This window comes from Schistocerca cancellata, chromosome 1 (assembly GCF_023864275.1).
Source record: "Schistocerca cancellata isolate TAMUIC-IGC-003103 chromosome 1, iqSchCanc2.1, whole genome shotgun sequence".
Lineage (NCBI taxonomy): Eukaryota > Metazoa > Arthropoda > Insecta > Orthoptera > Acrididae > Schistocerca > Schistocerca cancellata.
Genome location: NC_064626.1, coordinates 788146182 through 788172066, shown reverse-complemented (window position 1 = coordinate 788172066; position 25885 = coordinate 788146182). Strand labels below are relative to the sequence as shown.

The following is a 25885-nucleotide window of genomic DNA, read 5'->3' as shown; positions in this document are numbered from 1 at the left end:
GTCTCCTGTCTAGAAGCATTTGTAACCTCAACAGTCAATTTTGTGTACCAAGGGAACATTATCCAGTTTTCCAACAAGAAATAAATTTTATATTTAACCCACTGTAAAATCAATGGAGTACATGCAGCGTGAATGTTTATGTAGTCAATAAATTTCAAAATGAATGTATAGTAGATTACAAGATTTTGAAGGCTCTTTAAAAAATAATAATTAGCTACTGCAATTCAGTTACATGAAGAAGAACATAAAATCAAGTGAACCATATGGCTCCTGAGACCTTTTCAAGTCTCAAACATCTATGATGTGTATAAGCAGACTGACGCAGCAAATGAAAATTTGTGTCAAGGCCAGGATTTGAATCCAAGTCTCCTGCTATCTAGGTAGATGCATTAAGCACTACACCACCCTGGCACAGTGGCTTTGCACAGCTCCGTGGACTACCCTAGCATGCCTTCTTCCTCAATCCAAATTCCTATTCACACATTGGTACTCCCCCTAAACTTGAACAGCATTGTGGAGGCTCTCCAGCTGTATTGGAATAGCACCTCAGCATCAAATGAAATAGGAGATTCTCCTTGGAACCCAGGCATATGCACTTTAATCAAATGAAACTACATAGGAGGTGGAATCCAAAGTTTTCGGGGCTGATGCTGCCATCTGGAAAGTAGGAGTAGTAGATCTTTGCATTGCTAGGTGGCGAGAGCTGCATATCTGATGAGTCAGTGTGCGGAGTAGCATTCAGTTGGAAGGACGTGTTGTGTGTCCACAGTTATTTCCATAATACTCTATGTTTTCTGTGTGGCGATTTTATGATGGATCTGCAAACAGAACAGCGTGTGTGTATCAAATTCTGTGTGAATCTTGGGAAAAGTGCTACAGAGACCCTTGCAATGATTCAATAAGTGTTTCGGGGACAGAGCATGAGCCGTACAATCATCCCAGTGGAAGAGCCCAGGCTCTCCAAGATCCAAAAAAAGCGAGACAGATGAAGAGCAAAGTGAGGAGCATGATCACGTTATTCTTTGATGCCAAGGGAATTGTGCAGAAAGAATTTGTCCCACCCAACCAGAGAATGAATTCCACATACTACTGTGATGTTTTGTGATGGCTCTGTGAAAAGGTGTGGCAATGACGGCCCGAACTTTGGTGTCAAGGAACTGGCTGCTGCATCATGACAACACACCTTGTCACACGTCATTGCTCACCAGGACCTTTTTGGCAAGAAACAACATGGCAGTCGTACCCTACCCACTGTAATCACCAGAATTGGCACCTTGCAACTTCGCACTATTTGCAAAACTGCAACTCAACTTGAAAAGCCATCAGTTCGACACTCTAGAGAGGATTCAAGAAGCATCACAGGTGGTGACAAACACCCTCAAAGAACAGGACTTCCAGAAACCATTTGACCAGTGACAGAAGAGCTGGGACCGGTGTGTACGTGCGGATGAGAACTACTTTGAGGGTGGCGGTGACCATTAGTCCAAAGGTAACGTTCTTAACAGATGGTAGCACCAGTCCTGAAAATTTTGAATAGCACCTCATAGTTCCAGAGGCCTTTTCAAGTCTCAAACATCTGTGAAGAATAGGACTTTGGGTTAAGGAGTATAGTGTAATATCAGCAGTTGCTGAGGCTGGACTGCATGCAGCCAACTGTGCCTGATGGAGGTAGCAATTCATGGGTGTTGGGGGTAAGGAGGAGGCTGGAGTGGGGAGGGGGAGGGATAGCGGGATAGGGGTGGGGGAAGATGTAACACTGCTTGTGGGAGTATGGAAGGAAGTGATAGGGACAGGGTAGGGTTGCTAGGTTAGTGGGTGGGATGGGCGGTGGAGGATGCAGGAGGGGAGCAGAGAAGGAGAAATGTAGAGGAGGGAAAAATAGACTAGTGGGTGTTTCGATTGAACAGAAGGTTGTGTAGTGCTGAAGTGGGAATCAGCCTATCCCCTTCCATGCTCCCACTCCTGCATTACACAACCTTCTATTTGACCAACACCCCCACTAGTCTATTGTCCCTACTCTACTTCTCTCCTTTTCCACTCCCCTCCCATCCTCTCCCCCCCTCCCATTCAGTACCTACCCTGTCCCCATCACATCCCTGCATACTCCTACAAGCAGTATTACACCTTCTCTCCACCCCTATGCTGCTATCTTTCCCCCTCCCCACCCCAACCTCCTCATTCCCACCACCCATGGATTGCTTCTTCCATCAGGCACAGTTGATTGTATGAGTCCAGCCTCAGCAGCCAGACAGTGGTTATGTGTGTGCGAGTTGTGCTTGTGTGACTGTGTGTGTGTTTTCTACTTTAGAAGAAGGTCTTTTGGCCAAAAGCTCAAATGCATGCCTGTCTGCAACTCAATATCTCCTTTATAAGGTGAGTAGCAGTCTAGCCTCTTCATAACATTGTCATTGTTCCCACCTGGATTTATCAACAATATCTGATTCTTTCAGTTTATATGGGCCTCATCTGATTAATTTCAGCTTTGTGGAAGATCAGTTTGGGTTTTGGATAAATGTAGGTACACAAGAGGCAAAACTGACCCTGCTGCTTAACTTAGAAGATTGATTAACGAAAGGCAAATCAATGTTCACAGCATTTATAGATCAGAGCAAGGTTTTTACAGTTTTGAATTGAATACACTCTTTGAAATTCTGAAGGTACAAGGAGTAAAATACAGGGAGCAAACATTTACTTACAACTTATACAGAAACCAGACAGCAGTTATAAGAGTCAAAGAACATGAGAGGGAAGCAGTAGTTGAGAACAGAGTGAGACAGAGGTGTAGCCTATACCTGGTGTTATTTAGTTTGCACATTGAGCAAACAGTAAAGGAAACAAGGGAGAAGAAATAAAACCTTTGAGTTTTGCCAATGGCATTGTAATTATGACAGAGATGGGAAAGGACTTAGAAGAGGAGATTAACAATAGCTAGTGTCTTGAAAAGAGGATATATGTTGAACATCAACAAATGTAAAATCAGAGTAATGGAAAGTAGTCAGATTAAATCAAGTGATGTTGAGGTAATTATGAGACAGTAAAAGCAATAGATGAATTTTGCTATTTGGGCAGCAAAATAATCGATGATATCCAAAGTAAAGATGATATAAAATATAGCAAGAATTTTTTTAACTGTAATTTTTTAACATATGATATAAATTAAGTGTTAGGAAGTCTTGTCTGAAGGCATTTGTGTGGAGTGTAGCCTCGCATGGAAGTGAAACATGGATGATAAGTGGTTCAGACAAAAAGAGATTAATAGCATTTGAAATACAATGCTACAGAAGAACACTGAAAATTAAATGGGTAGATCAATTAATTACTGAGGAGGTAATGAATGGAAATAGGGAGAAAAGAAATGTGTGGCAAACCTTGACTAAAGCAAGGGATTGGTTGATAGGACACATCCTGAGACATCAAAGTATCATAAGGGGAGACCAAGAGATGAACACAGTAAGCAAGTTCAAGTGGCTGTAGGTTGGAGTTGTTATGCAGTAATGACGATGCTTGTAGAGGATAGACTAATGTGGAGAGCTGCAGCAAACCAGTCTTCGAACAGAAGACCACAACAGTGTCTACTTTTCCGGTACTTAGCATTCATACATAATAGGTATGAAGGAAACATAACTGATGAGAATCCTAATGCTTAATAATAAACACTTGTGTTGCCACCACACCTTTATCATTTGAAATTGTCTAAACACTTATGTCTGTGTCACATCTTTATCTTTAAATAATGCTTATCTTACCTTTTTGGAATTGGATGACATGATATTAGTACAGAAGTATGCTCACATGTATTCATTTTTAATTAGTGCTAATGACAATAAATGCAAAGCAGTATTTTCTCCTATAGGTGTGGCTGCCACAACTACCACTTCAACAACAAGACCACCAGTTTACAGCAAGTATGTATGTGGTGTGAAGGGTACAGCACGCCATGGTAGAGTTGTAGGCGGAGAGGATGGGGATCCTGGTGAATGGTGCTGGCAAGTCGCTCTCATAAATTCCCTAAACCAATATCTCTGTGGTGGAGCACTCATTGGCACTCAGTGGGTTCTTACAGCTGCACATTGTGTTACAAAGTGAGTACAGACTATGCATTTATCACTAGATAATGTTGACTGTTATAGTTTAGTTCTTTAAATTCCTGGTTCCATGTGAAAGCTAGGAATGTTCTTCATATGATGCTCATAAAATGTATCTAACATCTGTCACACTGTTCATTGTGTCTATATATCTTGAAGGTTATCCATAATATATAGGTGAATGGTAAAATTATTCCCATTTGCACTTCAAATGGACAAAGTATCCAGAACATGAATATGCTAATCTTCTTTAGGGTATATGATTCAGCTTAACATTTATAACAAGTACCTAATATAAAACTGATACACAATAATATAATACTTGCTAAAAATGTGGTGGTAAGGCAGTGTCATTCTACAATAATATGGAATGAGTTCTAGGAATATGAAAATGTGTGGTTCCCCCAACTTGATTTGAAGGTGTTTCACCAAAAATTAAACTGGTGAATGATTTAATGTTCAACATATTATTGTACGGCAAGGATGCCGTGGATAATAATACTCATAGCCAATGTGGACAGTGTTGCTACAGACATGTGTATATTCTATGTATGAAATATACAGACAAAGTTGTTGTTCTTATAAGAGAAGTTTATTTGCCCAGCTTGCAGAAAAATACACAATGATTACTAGTTTCAGCATAATTAAACCACCATCTTCAGACCATATGCATAGAAATTTTTTTTACTGAACCAATCCATGCTGTAGTGTGTTCACATTAATTGGATACAACTGTAATGTATATGGAGGTACAGTTATGAAAAATTCTAATGTCAAACCAACAGAAACTGCAAATTCAAGGTAAACATACCTCATAGAGATGACATTCCACAGTACCCTCTTTGTCATACAATAACACAATAGCTGAGTGCCCAGTAGTTACAAATAAAATACAGGGTGATTATAATTAAAGTTACACTTTCAAACCGCTGTAGAAATAACACCACTGGTCAGAATGACGTCAAATTGCAACGGAATATTATCGGAGAAGGGGAAAAACATATGGCAGAAGAAAAATAAAAAGTTACAAAATGCAGGAAAAGATGCCACTGTAAGCATCATAATTTAGTAGTAGTCAACTACAAATGACAAATGAATCATACAACAATGCCTAAGGTGTACGTTTGATGTTGAAAAAACTGCGCTACTCAGTGTGCAGGGGTGTACAGGTGTGATACTATAAGTTATGTAAGTCCATCCGCCATGGCAAGGTCATATCATATCGGATGGGAAAAATTGGTTTTTAATTGTCCTGAGACCAAAAACCACATAAAAAGCATCACTCACACCAGTTTTTAATTGTCCTGATGCCAAAAACTGCATAAAAAGCATCTGCCAAAATCAAATCGGGTTATTGATTTCTGTGTGACTGGTGCAAAACATGTTCACTGTGCTGTTCAACATTTTCGCAACAAGTTGAAATCGAAAAACAGCATGTTCCACAACTGCTCAAAGTGTTTACAGGGTCACATTCAGAATGTGTTGCATAATGCATGCCTTCAATGATGCCAAGTTTGTAAGCAGAACACTGAACACAACATCTTTCAGATGGCCCCACAGCCAGAAGTCACATGGATTAAGATCAGATGATCAGGATAGTCAGGCTGTAGCGAAATGGTGGCTGATAATTCTAGCATTTCTGAGGCGGCGCTTCAGCAGCTGCGTAACTGGAATTGCAATGTGCAGAAGTGTGCCATCTTGCATAAAAATGTTCCCATCCACACATCCATGCTGTTGGCGAGATGGAATGACATGGTTGCACAAAAGACACGCATAAGCGCTTACCAGTGACAGTACAGGTAACAGGTATGGTAGCACCTGTTTCTTCGAAAAAATATGTTAAATGATGCCCTAAACTCACACCATACAGTGTCCTTTTCAGGATGAAGTGGTACTGGTTGATTTGCGTGTGGATTTTCCATTGCCTGTATTTGACAATTCTGTGTATTGACATATCCTGTCAGATGAAAGTGGGCTTTGTCTGTCCATAAAATATTCCACGGCCAATCATTGTCCACTTCCATGCAAGCAAGAAATTCTAAAGCAACAGTCTCTCTTGTTGGCAGGTCAACAGGAAGCAACTTGTGCACATGTGTAATTTTGAATGGATAGCAAAGAAGGATGTTTTGCAGGATTTTACGCACTGTGGTCACGGGTATTTCCAATGTTCAGGCAATTCTCTGTTCACTACATGTTTGCACACCACCACTCGTCTCCTCCTGCATTGCTGTGGCCTTTGCTTCCACTGACATTGAATCAATTTGTTTCCTCGCTCTACCAGATTGCACACCAAAAGAACCTGTCTTTTCAAATTACTCAATCATTTCCTCCAGACCCACAGTAGTCATTGGACCAATGCCTTTTTTTAAAACCCTACAGTGTCCAGAACTTCTGCAGAGTGATGTATGCACAGTGTCATCATTCTTGTAATACATTTTTACAAGCAGAGCATGATCCAGCATTGAGACAAGTCATGGTGAATGTCACAGACACGAAAGGAGGAAAAACCATGTATCCGGCATGTTTATGCCAGCTTCAGTGGGTCATGCGTATGACAGGTTTTTTTCATTTATGTATTCTGACACATACAGCACCATCTATTGATCAATTTTCACACAATTTTTTTCTTCTGCCATACCTTTTCCCACTTCTTTGATAATATTCCATTGCAATTTCATGTCATTATGATCAGAGGTGTTATTTCTACAGCATTTTCAAAGTTTAACTTCAATTATAATCACCCTTTACATTGGACATGTATGAAATGTTTTCATGTTGTGTCTTGTTGACATCACATAGGAAACATTTATGAGACAATAAATGGAAAACATCATGTTTTGAAGTGCCACCAGATGGTAGCAATCTTTTACAACATAAAATTATGTCTTTGAAATAAAATATAAAGAATTTTATAGTTTTCAATTATATAGTGTCTGTATACAATTTGTATTTGGATGTTTGCTTTTAAAGTCCTGTGTCATATATTTATATTCATGAAATGCACTGCACATTTTAAGTAATGACTAGCACAATATGGTGGCTTAAACCATTTTAAACCTTCATCCGTGATGACAGTCCAAGACAGGAACTGGTAGAATTTCGGTTTAAAATAAAAACAACTGATGGTTCTAATATGCATTTTATATATTATTTATATATGTATGAAAATCCATAAAAGTAAAAGGATTATATACCTGGTTTTCCTTATACATATACCAATACATTACAATAATAAATTCTTGATACAAAGATAATATGAAATATGTGTCATTCTGTGGAGCACATTTTCAAAATTAATTGTGTATACATGAAAGTGCATATTTCCTGTCAAAAATTATATCAATAAACTTATGGTAATCTTTGTCAGAATGTGTAGTACACATAGGGTATAGTATTATTAGTGTTAGTATTAATTATCAAAAATTGTTGGTAATTCTACTAAGTAAAGGATGCATATTTTTATTAATAGTGGTGTTACTGGATTGTTCTGTCACTGCTTGGTAAAACACTATCATATTCATCAATAATAATGTAAACTTCAGATTTTATAAAGTATATAGTTATCTTGTGGACCAGTTTTGGTTTACAAAACTGGTTGTGACACTGACTTTCATTAGCAAAGTATTTTTTAATTCATCTTAAATATTTGTCAATGAAACTATATATGTACACAATCTCAAGAAGGTTACACCAGCTTTACTCACTCCGATATAAACTACAACAATGTTTCACTGGTGCTAACTTTTTTAAGCTTTAGAATGAATGTCTATACACAAAAAATTGGTCCTTTTGAACATAACAGCAATCTAGATAGCAGTATCAATATTAGAATTTTTGTCATATTCAATTCAGGTAGGGAATAGAAAGGAAAAGAAAAAACCGTTCCGTGCCTCTGTATGCAACATAATCCCTCTTATATCATTCTCAAGGTCTTCTCACAAGATAAAGCATGGAGATAATAGAACTGCCATACAATCTGCCTTGTACATTGGTTATCAAAAGTTTCCCAATAGGGCTTTGCAATAATGAAGCTATGCTTCATCCAAATATTCCCAATAAAATTATATAAGTATTTCTGTTACACTTTCATATGAGGTGTACCAACATGTTTTTATCCTAGCAGCATGTCTATGAATTTGATATGTGTGTCATTCCTATGTGATAAGAACACCAAATACTAAAGCAGCATTCTATACTTGGTTGCACTAGCACATAATATGCTATTTTCATTACACACTTTCCCAGTACCACACCAGTAGATCTAAGCCTTCCATTCACCTTCTCTGCTGCTAATTTCCTGTGTGCATCTTATCTCATATTGCTTTGTAATATTACCTTAGGTATTTTAACAATGTGAAGGGCTTCAGAAGTTATGATCTGGTGATCAGATATTATCAATATTTTTCTGTTTGTTAAGGGTATTATCTTTCATTTATTCACATTTAAGGAAGTTGCCATTCAATATACTAAATGGAAATATTGCCTAAGTTATTCAGCATTTCCTTACCATCATTCAGTGACAATATTTTCCTAGAGAGAACAGCATTAGCTACAAACTACCTGAGAGTGCTGCTAATCCCATCTGATAAATTCTTTAAGTGGGTGGAGAACATCAGGAGTGCTGTAAAGTTTTCCTCAGTCACACTCAATGTTACTTTTGTTTCTGTTGAACATTTGCTCGCATATTTTCTGACAAATACCTCTGTGTTATACTGTGCACTGTATAATTAGTGGGATCTATTTTCCAAACATTTATGAGTCAAGAGTATATTTGTGAAGGTAATCCTTATATTTATATCCCACTAATCTTTGTGTCATAAAGAGATAGTATGATCTGGCTGTAAATTACCTTCAGGAGGTGAAGTTCCAGAACTGTCAAAAGATAAATTTAAAAGTGGAAAAAAACTATTCCTAACTTTTGGAACTATCAGCTACTTTCTTGTTGAGAAAAGAAGGATAGGTCAAGAAATGACAGAAAGGAAAGGCAGATCACTGAGACCCCAAGGTGAAAGGGGTCCACGTGTTGTCATGGCATCCTCTTTTACAGTTACAAAGTATTATTCACTGCACAAGAGATTGTTAATAAATATTATTTAATAAAGGGTCTTTTTTCACAGTGTATTCAAAGTAAAATTAAGTAGAATTCTATCATGATGTTGTGCCATGTTTGCATTGAATAGTCAGAATTGTTTTTTCCATATGAGAGTATCATCAGTATGTGAGTTTGTATGATGTTCAAACAATGGTACAGTAACAGGCTCCTCATGCAAGAGTGTGAATTTAAATGCACAATTTAACATTGTTGGTATATTGCCTGTAGTTTCAACATCAGGCAGGATGGAGAATTTGATCCATGGATTTACTGCCTATAGGACTGAGTGTCCAAGGCTTTTTTGAAAGACTGTTTGCCATGATCTAATTCTAAAAATTGCTGTATGCTTCATGCAAATCACTTGTTATAGATGCACAGGTTGTTGTTAAGGTACATAGTTATCATTTCCAATTGAATAAACAAACTAAGACATCATGCCTTATTCACTGCCATATCCAATTAGCTCTTTAGTAACTTCAATAATAAATTTAGTTGTTGAATTCTGGTATCAAACTTCACAGTACAGTTCATTTTCATTCCAGTATTGTGAGATCTGGTGATGCTATCTACGTGCGTGTTGGTGACCATGATTTGACACGTAAATATGGAAGCCCAGGTGCACAGACATTGCGTGTAGCAACAACATACATCCATCATAACCATAACAGCCAAACCCTGGATAATGACATAGCATTGCTGAAGTTACATGGACAAGCTGAGCTCAAGGATGGTGTGTGTCTAGTCTGCTTGCCTGCCAGAGGAGTTAGTCAAGCAGCTGGAAAGCGCTGCACTGTCACGGGATATGGATATATGGGAGAGAGTGAGTATATAACTTTGTAAGAAGTATCTAGTGAGATGTGTGTGCTTCTCACAACAAGTTGTGTTTGAAGCAATACAGTAATAAAGTATTTATTGTCACGTTCATTTCATAAACATAGTGAAAATTAATGCTGACTGAATTGAGAAACTTAGTAATATTTCAACTTCCCACATTAGGAATATACATTGAGATACAGATTCAATCAGAAACTTTGAATAATGTTGCCAAGCCTAACTCTCATGTACTTTTTTATTCTAGAATTGTCCTGGAAACAAGTTTCCTTAGGACTGCAAACAAAAAGGAAACATTGTTTGTTGGGAATATTTATTGCAACAGATGCAGGAATTGTTGAGCTACCTCTCAGCACAGTCACAATTGAGATGCTTTTTGTACAGTGAGATGAATTTCTGTATTTCTGCCTCACAGAAGTTTGCCATCATGGCTTGGAACTAGAGCATAACACATACCTCAGCACTTCATCATTATTTGAAAATGTTGATCCAACAATAACTTTGACAGGTGCAACAAAAGATAGAAATAATTGGGAAGAAGATGAGAATTGTAATATGGATGGTCAAAACACCTCCCTATGCAACCCCAGCTACAATATATTTAACTTTTTTTCTCTATTTTAATGGCACTCACCTTAAGACACACCCATACTCAACACCTAACACAACTTGTTCTGAAAGGTCAATTGCAATTACAAGAATTGATATTTTCACACTGCTACATTTAGTACCTTTAATGTAACAGTTTGTCACTATGACTTTCCCTCAGCGATCCTCACTGATGAGGTACGGATGATAAGACTTTCCACTGACCAACCAAAACTTACGTGCTTCGACAATGCAATGTCAACTTATTAATGACATCTGGGTTTTACATCACTATAAATGGCAGTAAATTTTCATTGGCACTATGTTCTGTGCTTCTAAGCATTTTACATATTCCCCACAAATAATGCTATTATCTGTCTCAAATCTGCATATCAGGTTATATGCAATAAGTAGTGATGGGAAGTTCTAAGAAGTTCTTCTACAGATAACAGACAAAATCCATGTAAGTGGAGCTGCTGCATTCCAAAATGAACTGAGAAGACACCGAAGCAGCAGAACCTGACACAAATATTGTTCAACTGTACAAGAATAGTCTTTCTTCAAGAATACAATCAAGATAAACAAGAAGAAATATACACTACTTTGGACAGGAGTGATTAAATAAGCTCTTTGGGGTGGGAAAAGAAAACAATAGAGACCATATAATACTTGTTTTTTAAGGCTTACAGAAAAAAATATATGTAGTCCAAAGGAGTTCATTATTTCAACCCACTTAGTTTCCTGTAACTCTTTTTCAGTTTCATAATGTAAACTGAATAATAAAAATTTATTGTTTCAGCTGGTCCTATCCCACTGAGAGTCCGAGAAGCTGAAATACCTATTGTGAGTGATGCAGAATGTATAAGAAAAATCAATGCAGTTACAGAAAAAATCTTTATCCTTCCAGCAAGCAGTTTTTGTGCTGGTGGAGAAGAAGGAAATGATGCATGTCAGGTAAGATCTGTTTTGTCAAAAAATAGTCTATGTGAAGCTATGAGTCAAATATCTCATTCTGTTCTCCAATTATATTTCAGTGTTGCAAATATACTGACTTACCCAGTGGCAGACTACTGATGAGGAACTAGTCATATAAGACTCTTGATAGTTAACTCAAAGTTGTTTACAGAATAACTGGAAAAACATGGCTATGTTGTTCACATTACACAAGGCAGACATGGCAAGTAGTAGCAGGTTTAGGAAGCATCTACAAACCAAAATTTAAAGAAATGAGATTTTAGTTTTCGACTAAACTGTTTGCAAACTGGACATACATATTTAACAGTTCTGCAAATTTAGCACATATTGCAGAAAAATAATAAGTTTTTAATTGGTAAAAGTTCTTTAAATTTATGATTCTTCTACCAAATGTCTACTTATCGGATAACAAACAAAGCTATGTAAAACCCTTTCTAATGCGCTCCCTCCATCCCCACAGAGTAGATGGCTACCACTGATTCAACAACTGTAAAATATTTCACAAACCATACAAACACACTATTTTGTTTAGTTTTCCCTTCACTGTTACCCATGTGAGTGGTTGTAAAGCCTACCCTATGTGCCCTGCAAGTGGCATAATGTCAGGAACAACCAATGCCGAAATGTTTTATCAAGGAAAAGGTGACGTGTCACACCATACCTTTGGTCTACCAACTTGTCTTCAAGTTATGTTCAGAATTTCATGTTCACACACACACACACACCACTAAACTGATAGTCTAATCAGATGGACATAGAAAAATTATCTGCACTAAAAATGCTTCGTATACTGTGCAAATAATTAGTCCTGCAACAAGGATGCTTGGAAGGAGAGGTTTTTTGTGTATATTAAAAAAATGCTCTCTGATCTCTAGATTTTGCACAGCTTGTTCTGTTCACATGGGATTGACACATTAATAACCAGATGCTGAAACTGAAAACACAATAGTATTATAGACATGTAAAAAAGGACAAACTTTGAGTTTTAAATGAGATGATTGGCCATCAAGATGAGAGAATGAGACTTCTTTCCTAGTTGATTCATATCACAGGATGACATGCATGAGAGGCACACATCTATATACACATACTTTAAATTAACATTATCTTCCCTTGACCAAGATGAAAGACTTGTTCATTGCACCCAACAAGCACACTATGCTCCATCTCTCATCACAGGCATATCCTATCCTATCCTATCAGACACAAGTCCACCTGTGGAAGTAACCACAACGTACACCAGCTCGCTGTAACGTCTGAACAGTATTTTATGTGGAAGTGACCATCAACATGCTGTCCACCTGAATGCATGAATGTGACCAAAAGCAGAGTCGACCACCCAGTGGTGGAACATGCTGCTGACCATACCAAGTTCATCTTCAGTAGGCCCCCACCATGTGGATCACCTCCTCTCCCCCCACCACAGTTCCTCTGAATTACATATATAAGAACTGTCCTTGTGACAAATCATTTGATCCTGTAATCTTCCCAGCCTTAATTTACCCTATCCCTCTCCTCTACCCACTTCCACCTCTGTCTTCATGACCCCCAAACTACTCATTCTATACTCACATCCTCCTCACTGTAGACTCTCTCTTCCTGTGTTCTATTTCCCCTCCTAATTCACTTTCAACAGCCAACTCCCCCTGCCTATGCGAGAGAAATCTCACCAATGGCACAGCCTTATCTCATATGCCTGATTTCTGTTCCTGCCAGCCATCCATCCCTCCACTCCTCACCTCCTTCTGACCCTCATCCAATCCACCCAACACAACCCCCATTCTAACTGAGCTGCAGTGCCAGCACAATTTAGTCTCCAGGGACACACAAGCAAGATGACCATTAACCAAACTGCTCAAAAGACAAGTCTAAATATCAAAAAGACATTATGCCTAATTTACCTCCAAAATTAACAACAGGAAGAAATTGTTACTACTCACTTATTTCATTTTTTTTTTTTCAGACTAATGTAAACTTATAATCTGCCATATGTGGGTCTGTTTAGTATTTACAATGAAAAGTTATTTGTTTCATTTCTCTGTCTTGTAGGGAGATGGAGGTGGGCCACTGGTTTGTCAGGATGATGGATTTTATGAACTAGCAGGTCTGGTATCTTGGGGATTTGGATGTGGCCGAGCTGATGTCCCAGGTGTCTATGTGAAAGTTTCCTCCTTCATTGGTTGGATTAATCAGATTATCAGTGTAAATAATCTGTAGCGTACAGAGATAATAGAGCATAATTTCACTCTGTAAATAACTCATTCTATTTATATCATCATTAAATATTTTTATCACTGAGTTTACAGTATCATTTAGTGCAGTAGTATCAATCACCATCAAACATCATAAGTAATGCAATAGAATTTATCTCAGGGTTTGATGCCTAAAATACAATCATGATGTCTGATAGTTGAAAAGTATTTCAGTTTTAAGTGTAATACAGCACAACAAATGCATACTGTATTTAAAATTTAAACATTGTATAATATCATCTTCTATAATATCTGACTGATGCCACAGAACATATAAGTTTCACAATATACCAAAAACTTATTTTTATATCACAAGTTATCATTATATAGTAAGAAAATGTAAATATTTGTTGTTAATTTATATACACATCAATGACTGAGCCATTAAATGGCTATTTTTAAAATTCATTTTTTGTATGAATAAATGTGTGTCAAAAACATGTTCAGTATCCGAATAAATGTAGCAGCACTCACAGTTGTGTAAATAAATGTATTATATTGGCTTAGTGCCCATGAAATCAGTTTTTTGATGATTTTTCTTTAAAAGTGTTCTGTAAATACAAAAGGTAATAGATGTGAAGACATCAACAACCATTGTATTCAAATCATAGTATGAAGGCTTTCACGACCGGATGACATATCTTCTGGTAAACCTTCTGGGATGTAAGGTTGTGGTCCATGAAACTCTTCAGCTCCTAACGTTTCGTCCAGAGCTGCGCTGGACATCTTCAGAGGGGTGTTTCTCCTCCGGTGAGTCTTGCCGAGTCAGTCGGCAAGACTCACCAGAGGAGAAACACCCCTCTGAAGATGTCCAGTGCAGCTCTGGACGAAACGTTAGGAGCTGAAGAGTTTCATGGACCACGACCTTACATCCCGGAAGGTTTACCAGAAGACATTGTATTCAAATGTTTTTTTATTCCAGTCTTTGATCACAATATCAATTCTTTTGATGATGACCGGTTTCAGTATGTAATGACCATCCTCAGATCTTTTCTACACCATGTCCTAAAGTGATAAGGTGTAGAAAAGATCTTAGGATGTTATTACGTACTGAAACCGATCATCGTCAAAAGAACTGATATTGTGATCAAAGACTGGAATAAAAAACATTTGACAGTATTGGATCACTGTTTGTATACGTGACTATGTCGCAGCTGGTGGAACATTATATTACAAAAAGTGTAAGTGTTATTCACATTTTAAAATGCTTTCAGAGTAATGTTCCACAGGTCAATAATGAAAAACAAACCATCTGATGACTGTATAATACCCACTTCATCCACCTCACACTCTACTGAGTAATCTATATTTGATGCCAAACCAATTTGTCTTTTTCAGAAACACTTTTCTTGCCATTGGCAGCCTACACTTTATGCTCTTTGCTTTGACCATCATGTTATTTTCTGTCCTAATACTCAAAATAAATCACTGTCTCCTTCCCTACTCTAATTCCCTCAGTGTCACCTGATTTAATTCAACTGCATTCCATTACCCTCATTTTGTTTTAGTTGACATTCATCTTATATCCTTCTTCCAAGACAGTGTCCATTCCATTCAACTGCTCTTCCAAGTCCTTTGTTGTTTCTGACAGAATTAAAATTTCATCAACAAACCTCAATGTTTTTATTTCTTCTTCCTGAACCTTAATTCCTTCTACAAATTTTTCTTTGGTTTCCTTTACTGCTTACTCAATACACATACTGAATAATTCTGGGGATAGGCTAATACCATTCCTCATGTCCTTCTCAACTAGTGCTTTCCTTTCATGCCCCTTAACTCTTATAATTACCTTCTAGTACCTGTAAAAGTTGTAAATAGCCTTCGACTTCCTGTATTTTACTCCAATTACCTTCAGAATTTAAAAGAATGTATTCCAGTCAGCAATGTCAAAACCTTTCTCTAAGTCTATAAATGCTATAAATGTAGGTTTTCATGTCTTTATCCTGTTTTCTAGGAAAAGTTGTATGGTCAGTATTCCATTGCTTGATCCTACATTTCTCTGGAATCCAGACTGATTTTCATTGAGGTCAGCTTAGAACAGTTTTTCCATTCTTCTGTCAATAACTGATGTCAGTATTTTGCAACCATGACTTATTAAAATTAAACTTTGATAATATTCACACCTGCCAACACCTGCTTTCTTTGTAAATGGAATTATTACATTTTTCTTGAAATCTGAGGTTATTTTCCCTGTCTCATACATCCTGCAAAACAAGTGGAATAATTTTGTCATGGCTCTACAAAGATATCAGTAGTTCTGACAGAATGCCGTCTACTCCAGGTGCCTTGTTTTGTCTTAGGCCTTTTAGTGCTGTCAAATTCTTCTCACAGTACTATATCTCCCATCTCATCTTCCCACATGTCTTTTTCCCTTTCTGTAATATTGCTTTCAAGTCCATTTCCTTTGTATACCCCCTATATACACTCCTTCCACCTTTGAGCTTTCCCTTGTTCGCTTATTACTGGTTTTCCATATAAACTCTCAATATTCATACAGCTGCTTCTCTGTTCACCAAAAACCTCTTTATTTTTCCTGTAGGAAATAGCTATCTTGCTCCTAATTTCATTACTTCTATCATGTTTTATTTTCTGTAGGTTTATATTTTATCCTTTCATCAATTAAATTCAGTGTCTTCTGTGACATCCATGGATATCTACTAGCCCTTGTCTTTTTACCTATTTCATCCTCTTCTGCATGCACTGTTTCACCTCTCAAAGCTACCCATTCATCTTCTACTGTATTACTTTCCAGTTTCATTCAATTGTTGTCTAATGCTCCCTCTCAAACTTTCAATAACCTCTCTTTCTTTCAACTTATACAGGTCCTATCTCCTTAATATCCAACCTTTTTGCAATTTTTTCAGTTTTTATCTCCAGTCCACAGGATATGCAGTTTTAAGAGAAAATCATAAACTCATACTTGTTGATAAGTCTCTGGTAGAACCATATAGTAAAGTAAAACCTAAAAAGATTATATTTTTGCTTCGGAAAAACCACAAATCTTTTATTACAACTGAGAGGTCAATGTACTATACAAAACATTAAATTTCGCTATAAAAAAACAACCACTCTGAAAATATTTAGTTACAACTGAAGATTTTTCTGTCAGTTTATTACATGTATTACGTATGACTTGTGGATGGAGTTTGATATTGTCAAAGACAACTGAAAACTGTTTTCACCATAAATAGTCTCCCAAGTTCAATTTTTAGGCATGTAAAAAATTGGCAGATAGTGAAACTGAGCCATTTAATGAATGTCTGGGATAATATCAACATTAATGGACTGTCTTATAGTACAACTGGACAAATTTGTTGCTGTCACTGATAATGATGATGTGTGTATAGTGTGGATTACAGAAGTCCAAGACTATTTAAAGATCACTCAGAGATCAAAAGATCTCATTCCAAAGGTAACAACAATGAATCTGATTATGAGACTGGCATTGCAGTACCTGTCCCCATTATTTTAGAAATACTAAAAACCATAAAATGTTAGCACAGCTATTTAGATATGTGTTTGAATGGTAAAGGGATACAATAATGGAACATTCTCAAATGAGCTGTCAAAACTTTGATGCTTAACAAGATACAGCAAAAAAATATTTTTTTTTTCCAAACAACAATAATATGCTGTATACAGATTTTCAATGTATCGTGTCCTCGTACAAGGGTAAATTTTCACAGGAAATCAAATTACTGCACTGTAGTACTGTTTGATGAGATCAAAAACACAGTTCTTTTTTCTCCATGTGAATTGTTTAACACAAAATACTTTGGTGATTGTAGTTTCATGTTACAAAGATTACTTGGAAAGTTTTGCAATACAGCTTTATTTATTTAATTTTTTGAAGTAATTTCTGCCACACTGAATACACCTCTCCACCCTCCAAAACTGATCCCTAAGCCAGTTCTCCCAAGTTTCTATAGGGAGTAAGGCACACTTGTTGTCCTAAGCCCTCAGGAGGTCCTCATCACTTGAAAACTGTACTCATTTCAGCTTTGTTTTCACATGTGAGAAAAGTACAAAGCCACAAGGAGCAAGGTCTTGACTGTAAGGAGTGTGCTCAAGAAGTTTCAGTCCTGTACCTTGCAAATATTCGGTGCATGCTTTGGTGCGGTGAGATGGACCGTTGTTGTGACAGGGGAACCAAGTGTCCATTCTTAACTTCAGTCGCAGATTCTTCAAAGACTCGATAACTTTGGGCAGGCACCGCTCAGTGTAACACTTAGCTATGACTGTCTTCTGTGTGTCCAAAACTTCACGCTCCACAGTTCCACTTGATTTGAATGAAAAAAGAAGAAGAAGAAGAAGAAAGTAAACAGCTATCATTTTCTTCTTTACTGATCAGGATTTCCTGAAAGCTATGAGTATGTCTTCATCTACAAAGACCCAAATGTTGTTTTGAGACTTCGTTGGTACATCATAATAGTACAGCAAAGCCTCACCACCTGTCATGATGTTATTCATATACTGAGATTGTCCCTTAGAAAACTTCTTTAACATCTCCCATCACCAAGTCACACATCTTGTCATTTGCTCTTCTGTCAACCTATGCGGTACCCAGAAACAAAAAAGTTTCTTTATTTGGAAATGATCATGCAGAATCAAACGAATCGCTGGTGAAGTTAGCCCTGAGGTATCCTCTATTTGCCTATAGGCCACTCACCCGTCTTTGCCCAGCATTTTCTTCACAGCATCAATGTTTTCCTCTGTAACATGATCGTGACCTTCCCGTCCTCTCAGCATCCTCCAGACTGAACTTTGCTCTTTGGAATTCTCTGTACCACCTGACTATAGTTGTACTATGTGGACACACTCACCAAGTGCAAGAGTCATTTCTTCAATGCACTGGTCTATGTTTAAACCATGTGTGAAGTTGTACTGCAAAGCTGCCCGAATCTTACTTCGTGACCACGGTGAAGCACTTCAAACTAACCCTGTTAGCGAACGACTGCTCCGATGGACTTGGCACAGCAGCTACAATGTAAGTATAAAGTATTCTCAGAACACAGCAACAATCAGCTTCCACTGACTTATTGTTGCATTGTATTGTAAAACTTTCCTAGTAATCTTGTAAATGTTTAGGACATTTATAGTAAGAAACAGAAAAAAGTAAATGATGCTCCCCTTTCCTAGTGTTTATCTTCTCATAACAGAGCCACTGATTTCACCATTTGGCTGGTTTATTTTATTTACCTTTATGGTTAGATCCTCTTCCTATCAGTTGTCAGTTAACCTAAGGGAGGAGAATCACGTAAGCTGTATAAAGTGGCTGCACCTAAAATGAATGCATAATCCACGAACACAGCTGGGGTGGTTGTGAGTGAAGCTCTGTATAACCTCAAGAACATAAATCAGAAGATCAGTGTCCAAAGCAGGGTTGACATCTGAATAGCAGCTAGGCAAGATTTAACTGAGCTTAGAGAGTGTGCTAAAAAAGATTGGCTCGCAGCTGCTCACTTAGATTTGAACTGCTTATCAGCCTTTTCCACAAAAGCATGCAATCGTGCTTCTGATGGTGCCTGACAGACACCGAGTTGTAGTTCCTCTGATCCACTATCGATCATGTCCACTGGTAGGGATATTAAATCACTCCATCTTAAAATCAGCATGTAGGGCCGAAAATTTCCTGGTTGATACTGGTGCCGATAGGGTTGGGAGAGTGGGGAGGCTGCAATCTCTCTACCAGTGGATATAGAACCATTGGCTCATGCTGCGACATGGCAGGAGCATCAGACAAGGACTGGGGGTGGCAACGGAGGGCAGCAGCATGCCTACAGCATGAGATTCTTCTGGTGATGGACAGATGGTATAGAGAGTGGTTCCCCATCGGCAGGTTACCAAACTGAGTTCCCGTCAGCTACCAACAACTGAGCAGAGATGGAGGTCATACCTTGGCACCAGAGGTTCAAGGAGAGGGCAAAGGACCCATCTGGCAGTGACCCTGGTGTTTGGCTTTGGATTGGAGGTGGACAGAAGAAAAAGGGCACCAACTGCGATTGCGGTTGTGGACAGAGCTGGTCGCAGTGGTCAATCAGGTAAACACTTCCAGTCACAAGTCAAACAGCCAATGGCCCCTGTGGCCTACAATGATTCCTTCAGACAACCCAGGATGCTGGACTACAATGCGTGCCCAGACACAGGGCAGTGCAGGCATGCTGTACAGGACGCATGAGGTCTAACAGAGGGCCTGTTTCTAAAATAACAACAATCTTGCATTTAAGAAGGAGAAATAAAATATAACACAAAGTACATAGATTTGTGTTACAGATCCAACTATATACCAATCTCAGGTGTGACAGTTCAGCAAGTCATTGAGCTGGTCACATTCAATGTAGTGTACAAAATATCTTTAATACTCTTGATAAATTTATGTGTACAAATATTTGTTGTATTACTCTTATTACATTTGTTATGGGTCATATGTGCTTTACACAAGGAAGTAATTGGCACATTATTTGTACGTCTCTGACTTCCTTATTTCTTCATGTTGTGTGCACGATGCCTGTAAGGTAAAACCTTATCTAAGTTTACAATATAGCTGAGATGCTGAGCCACGACAGGCACAATAAAAAGATTCACACAATCATAGCTTTCGGCCATTAAGGCCTTTGTCGGCAGTACACACACACACACACACACACACACACACACACACTCTCATGCAAGCGCAACTTGCACACACATCTGCAATCTCAGAGAGCTGAAAATACACTGCGAGCAGCAGCACCAGTGCATGATGGGAGTGGCGAATGGGTGGGGGTAGGAGGAGGCTGGGGTGGGGAGGGGGAGGGATACGGATAGTATGGTGAGAGTGGCAGACAGTGAAGCATTGCAGTTTAGATGGAGGGTAGGAGAGAAGGTATGGAAGGGGGAGAGGGTAAGTAGCGGAAAAGAGAGAAATAAAAATAAAAGAAATTAAAAGACTGGGTGTGGCGGTGAAATGACGGTTGTGTAGTGCTGGAATGGGAACAGGGAGGGGTCTGGATGGGTGAAGACAGTGACTAACAAAGGTTGAGGCCAGGAGGGTTACAGGAATGTAGGATGTATTGCAGGGAAAGTTCCCACCTGCGCAATTCAGAAAAGCTAGTGTTGGTGGGAAGGATCCATATGGCACAGGCTGTGAAGCAGTCATTGAGATGGGGGTATCTTGTTTGGTAGCGTGTTCAGCTACAGGGCGGTCCACTTGTTTTTTGACAACAGTTTGTCGGTGGCCATTCATGCGGACAGACAGCTTGTTGGTTGTCATGCCTACATAGAATGTAGCACACTGGTTGCAGCTTAGCTTGTAGATCACACGACTGGTTTCACAGGTTGCTCTGCCTTTGATGGGATAGGTAATGTTAGTGACCGGACTGGAGTAGGTGGTGGTGGGAGGATGTATGGGACAGGTCTTGGATCTAGGTCTATTATAGGGGTATGAGACATGAGGTAAGGGATTGGGGGTTGTGTAAGGACGGACGAGTATATTGTGTAGGTTTGGTGGACAGCGGAATACCACAGTAGGAGGAGTGGGAAGGATAGTGGGCAGGACATTTCTCATTTCAGGTCATGACGAGAGGTAATCAAAACCCTGGCGGAGAATGTAATTCAGTTGCTCCAGTCCCGGATGGTACTGAGTTACGAGGGGAATGCTCCTCTGTGGCCGGACTGTGGGAATTGGTGGGAGACTGGAAAGATAAGGCACGGGAGATTTGTTTTTGTACAAGGATGGGAGGATAATTACGGTCAGTGAAGGCTTCAGTGATACCCTCGGTATATTTTGAGAGGGACTGCTAGTCACTGCAGATGCGATGACCACGGGTGGCTAGGCTATAAGGAAGGGACTTCTTGGTATGGAATGGGTGGCAGCTGTCAAAGTGGAGGTATTGCTGGTGGTTAAGAGGTTTGATATGGACGGAGGTACTGATGTAGCCATCTCTGAGGTGAAGGTCAACATCTAGGAAGGTGGATTGTTGGATTGAGTAGGACCAGGTGAAGCAAATGAGAGAGAAGTTGTTGAGGTTCTGGAGGAATGTGAATAATGTGTCCTCACCTTCAATCCAGATAGAAAAGATGTCATCAATGAATCTGAACCAGGTGAGGGGCTTAGGATTCTGGGTTTTTAGGAAGGATTCCTCTATATGGTCCATGAATAGGTTAGCATAGGATGGTGCCATGCGGGTGCCCATAGCCATACCGCAGATTTGTTTGTAGGTAATGACTTCAAAAGAGAAGTAGTTGTGGGTGAGGATATAGTTGGTCATGGAGACTAGGAAGGAGGTTGTTGGTTTGGAATCCATAGGGCGTCTGGAAACGTAGTGTTCGACAGCAGTAAGGCCATGGGCATTAGGAATGTTAGTGTACAGGGAGGTGGCATCAATAGTGATGAGCAGGGCACCGTGTGGTAAAGGGACAGGAACTGTGGAGATTCGGTCGAGGAAATGGTTGGTATCTTTTACATAGGAGGATAGGTTCCGGGTAATAGGTTGAAGGTGTTGGTCTATGAGAGCAGAGATTCTCTCAGTGGGGGCACAGTAACCGGCCACAATGGCGCATCCTGGGTGGTTGGGTTTATGGACTTAAGGAAACATGTAGAAGGTGGGAGATGGACTCTGGTGAGAAGTTCTGGGATGGGCCTACAAACCATCCTGGATTTTCCATTGTTTGACTTATCTAAGTTGAGTTACAAATTGCATGATTTTCATTACAGTTATTATTTTACCTAAGCTTAATAACAGTTATATAATTTGAATTAACTTATTACTGAGCTGACATTCTGTTTTTGTGTGTCTTAATTTAATCTTATCTTACATCTAGTTCTGTAAATTAATCCTCTGTTTGTATCTGTTTCAGCATCTATGTTATTGTCTGAGTCATTCCAAGTATCCTGTTCCTGTGTTTTTTCTTGTTTGTGAACATTTGTTGTTGTTTGTATAATTCATGTAATATATGTGACGTATTGTCAGTTACGTCATTCAATATGCTCCAATCACCTGTCTGTCATAGACTTCATCCTATGTTGTTATGATCAGCTGTTTGTGTGTGAGTCTGCCGTAGTGTAAAGTGACATATTCAGGAGTTTCTAGTTCTCCACAGGTTTTAGCTGAGACCAAATGGATGGAGGTGTTCTGAGTATGGACCACGGCCCTGAGAAAACAGACCATGCCACATGCAGGATCTATATGTTTTGGCCTGATCTATATGTTTTGGCCTCATTCGTTCCTCAATGTTTGAGAAAAAGATATAGACGTGATGCTCTTTTTCTGTCAAATCCCATTCTCACTGCCAGATATCATTTTGTCAGTGATTTAGTTGGTGCCTTTCTGTGATGTCCTCTCCTACAATTTCAAATACCTTGTCACATTTGCCTTTCTTCAATTAGTATGCTCCTGCTCTCTGATGGATTGTGATGTCAATGGGGCACACTCCCATCACCTCGCATAGTGCCTCCACTGATGATGATGGGCTGGAGGCCCCTGACATCCTGAAAAGAGTACTTCTTTTGCCACACCTCACAATGATTTTATGTGCTGCAAATTTCAGTTGATGCACTCAGGCACTCACTGCAATGCATATTGTGGATTCCAGTAGTGTGAGATGATTATGTATGTATTATCTTTATGGGTAGGCTATATTTTGTTGTATTAGTCTTGCTTATTTATGCATTATTGTCAGTGCTTTGTCAATTTAAGTCTGGTATGTTCAGTGGACTTCAGTTAGTCGTCAATGTGTAAACCTAGATATCTCATCACTCTTGTGCATTGCGAGGCTGTGTTATTTATCTTGATGCTGGGATTTCTTTTCAGTTCACCTTTTAGTAGTAAGTAGTCCATTTTATTAGCTGCAATTGTTAGTTTATTGGTCTTACACCATTCATTGATGTCTATGAGGAGCTGTGTAGCTTTTTGTTGTAAGTGTCTTCTTGAGATTCCCAATATCACTATGAACAAATCATTAGCATACACTACTATCCTCTTTGCTCTATCATATCTGTTTAGGTTGTCTGTCAGTTGCTCAATAGCAATTTCTCAGAATATGAGTCCACATATGAACCCTTGTAGGCACCATTTGGTTATTTTCTTGACAACTCTCCGGTGGCCGACTCGCTGTTCTACAACTCTGTCTCTGCAGTAGTTGAGAAAGTTGTTACAGGGTTGCCACAAGTTTTCCCAAGTGAAATTCTCTGATAGTTCCCTGATTTCTAGGCAAGTTTTAGCATTTTTCCTTGACAAATTTTGAGATCTCAAGGATAAGTAAAGACATAAGTTGACAGAAAAATGTAAGAGCTTCTGTATTTCTCCCCTGTGTGGGCAAAAATCTTAAGTAATAACATCAACATCTTTTGTAATGAACTGCTTTTATATGGAGAAAGCAAGCCAAATTGTGTATGTGCTTCATTAAGACCACTGTTGTTATTTTACTTCAATAAAATGAAATGCATTTGGTGACAAAAATACACATTTCCTTGGTGTCACAAGACAGGTTTAAAATACCTTCACTTATTTCAGAAATAACCTCAGAAAAAAGTAGGTCTCTTGAAAGGAATGTATAAGGTGGGGAAGAGTTGTGTAAACCAGTACTAGTAAACCAAGACCATAGGTGACTGCCAATAAAATGTTGGTTCTACTATGTTCATTATTGCCAGTTATTACCCATTGTGTTATGTCTATTATTTTACATGTATTGTGTGATTTTTCTTTTGAGAAATATATGAGTACATATCATACAAGCCGCCAGTGACTGCCACAATTTTCTTCATCTTATCGTCCATACTTTCTAATATATAAACTACTTTTGAAGTGATAAAATGTACTAGAATAAATAAAATGTCTATAAAACACTGCATTCTACAATGTACTTGTGGTGAGACCATTGCAATTTCTGAAATCCTTTCTTCATCTTATCGTCCATACTTTCTAATATATAAACTACTTTTGAAGTGATAAAATGTACTAGAATAAATAAAATGTCTATAAAACACTGCATTCTACAATGTACTTGTGGTGAGACCATTGAAATTTCTGAAATCCATCACCCATGGCCTCTGGCCTGCTGAGGAGCACCACAGTCCTTGTTCCATGGAAATACCATGAAAATCCACGGCATTATGCCACAAACAGACCTGGCCTGTGGGCAGAATGGTGAGACTGTGGTGACTCCTTCCCTTGCCTCCATCTGTAGCAGCAGACAATGGGCTGCATAGACCGGAAACAAACCCCGTAACACACTTGCTGGTCACTTCCGGTGATTCTACTGACCAGAGCAGTGCAAAGCCTGGTGCTGGACGCCCAGCTCGTCCTCCCAGTATCAGCAGTTCGAATACTGCATGCAGTGTACTGCAAATACTGCAGTGAAGTGCAGTCCACACCAGGACTACCAGGTCAGTTATTACTATTCTATCCCCAGCCATTTTGGCACACCTTTGCCACCAAGTGCACCATTGAAGCAGTTTTCCCATGCTGCTGGACAATGCTGAACAAAGGTTGCAAGTCACCCATGGTCCACCCAGTACAGACCCTCTTCAATCAAGAGGTATTAGCTCATTTAAAATGTTACTGTATTCGTTAGCTTTTGGGTTAATATGTTAGAACCAGGCCGTGTGGCCCTTCCAGCACATGTCATCATATATTGCCGTTTTCTTAACTAGCAAACTGCTTATGCATGTGCGCCCGTTAGGTGTATAGAAGGGAACATAAATCATTCCTTCAAGACTAGATCTAATGGACAGGGCCTCCACATTAGTGTGAAACAAGGGGCTTCAGATCCGGTAGAGATACCCACAAAACTGGCGTACGGTTTTGGCCCATCATGGAACTCCACTCATGTGGCCAGCTACTTATATGTCACAGACACCATGTTGATGAAATGAGACTGCAGTGATGAGTCCATGCGACAGATAACTTGTGCGAATACTCTGAGAATCAATACTAATGAGGTTACATAGCAACTCACTGTAAAGATGATCGCTGAGCAACAGACAGGCATCTAGAAAAGACAATCACACTCTCACAACTAAATTTGCAGCCATAACCTTTGTCAGAAAACGAGAGCACACACATATTCATACAATCACATAG

The 25885-nt window shown here is 38.9% G+C and overlaps 2 protein-coding genes across 2 annotated transcripts in view; one reads left to right on the top strand and one right to left on the bottom strand.

Annotated features, from left to right (window-relative positions):
* Nucleotides 1–14492, top strand: part of LOC126187509 (protein masquerade) — a 230038-nt gene extending 215546 nt beyond the window's left edge. Inside the window, exons 7-10 of the mRNA XM_049928643.1 lie at nucleotides 3854–4082; nucleotides 9720–9997; nucleotides 11396–11550; nucleotides 13621–14492. Of these exons, the coding sequence (XP_049784600.1) occupies nucleotides 3854–4082; nucleotides 9720–9997; nucleotides 11396–11550; nucleotides 13621–13788 (830 nt within the window). The 3' untranslated portion in view covers nucleotides 13789–14492. The remainder of the gene's footprint in view (nucleotides 1–3853; nucleotides 4083–9719; nucleotides 9998–11395; nucleotides 11551–13620) is intronic.
* A 5599-nt stretch (nucleotides 14493–20091) lies between these two features.
* Nucleotides 20092–25885, bottom strand: part of LOC126187494 (valine--tRNA ligase-like) — a 196204-nt gene continuing 190410 nt past the window's right edge. The window contains exon 19 of the mRNA XM_049928626.1: nucleotides 20092–20331. Within this exon, the coding sequence (XP_049784583.1) occupies nucleotides 20312–20331 (20 nt within the window). The 3' untranslated portion in view covers nucleotides 20092–20311. The remainder of the gene's footprint in view (nucleotides 20332–25885) is intronic.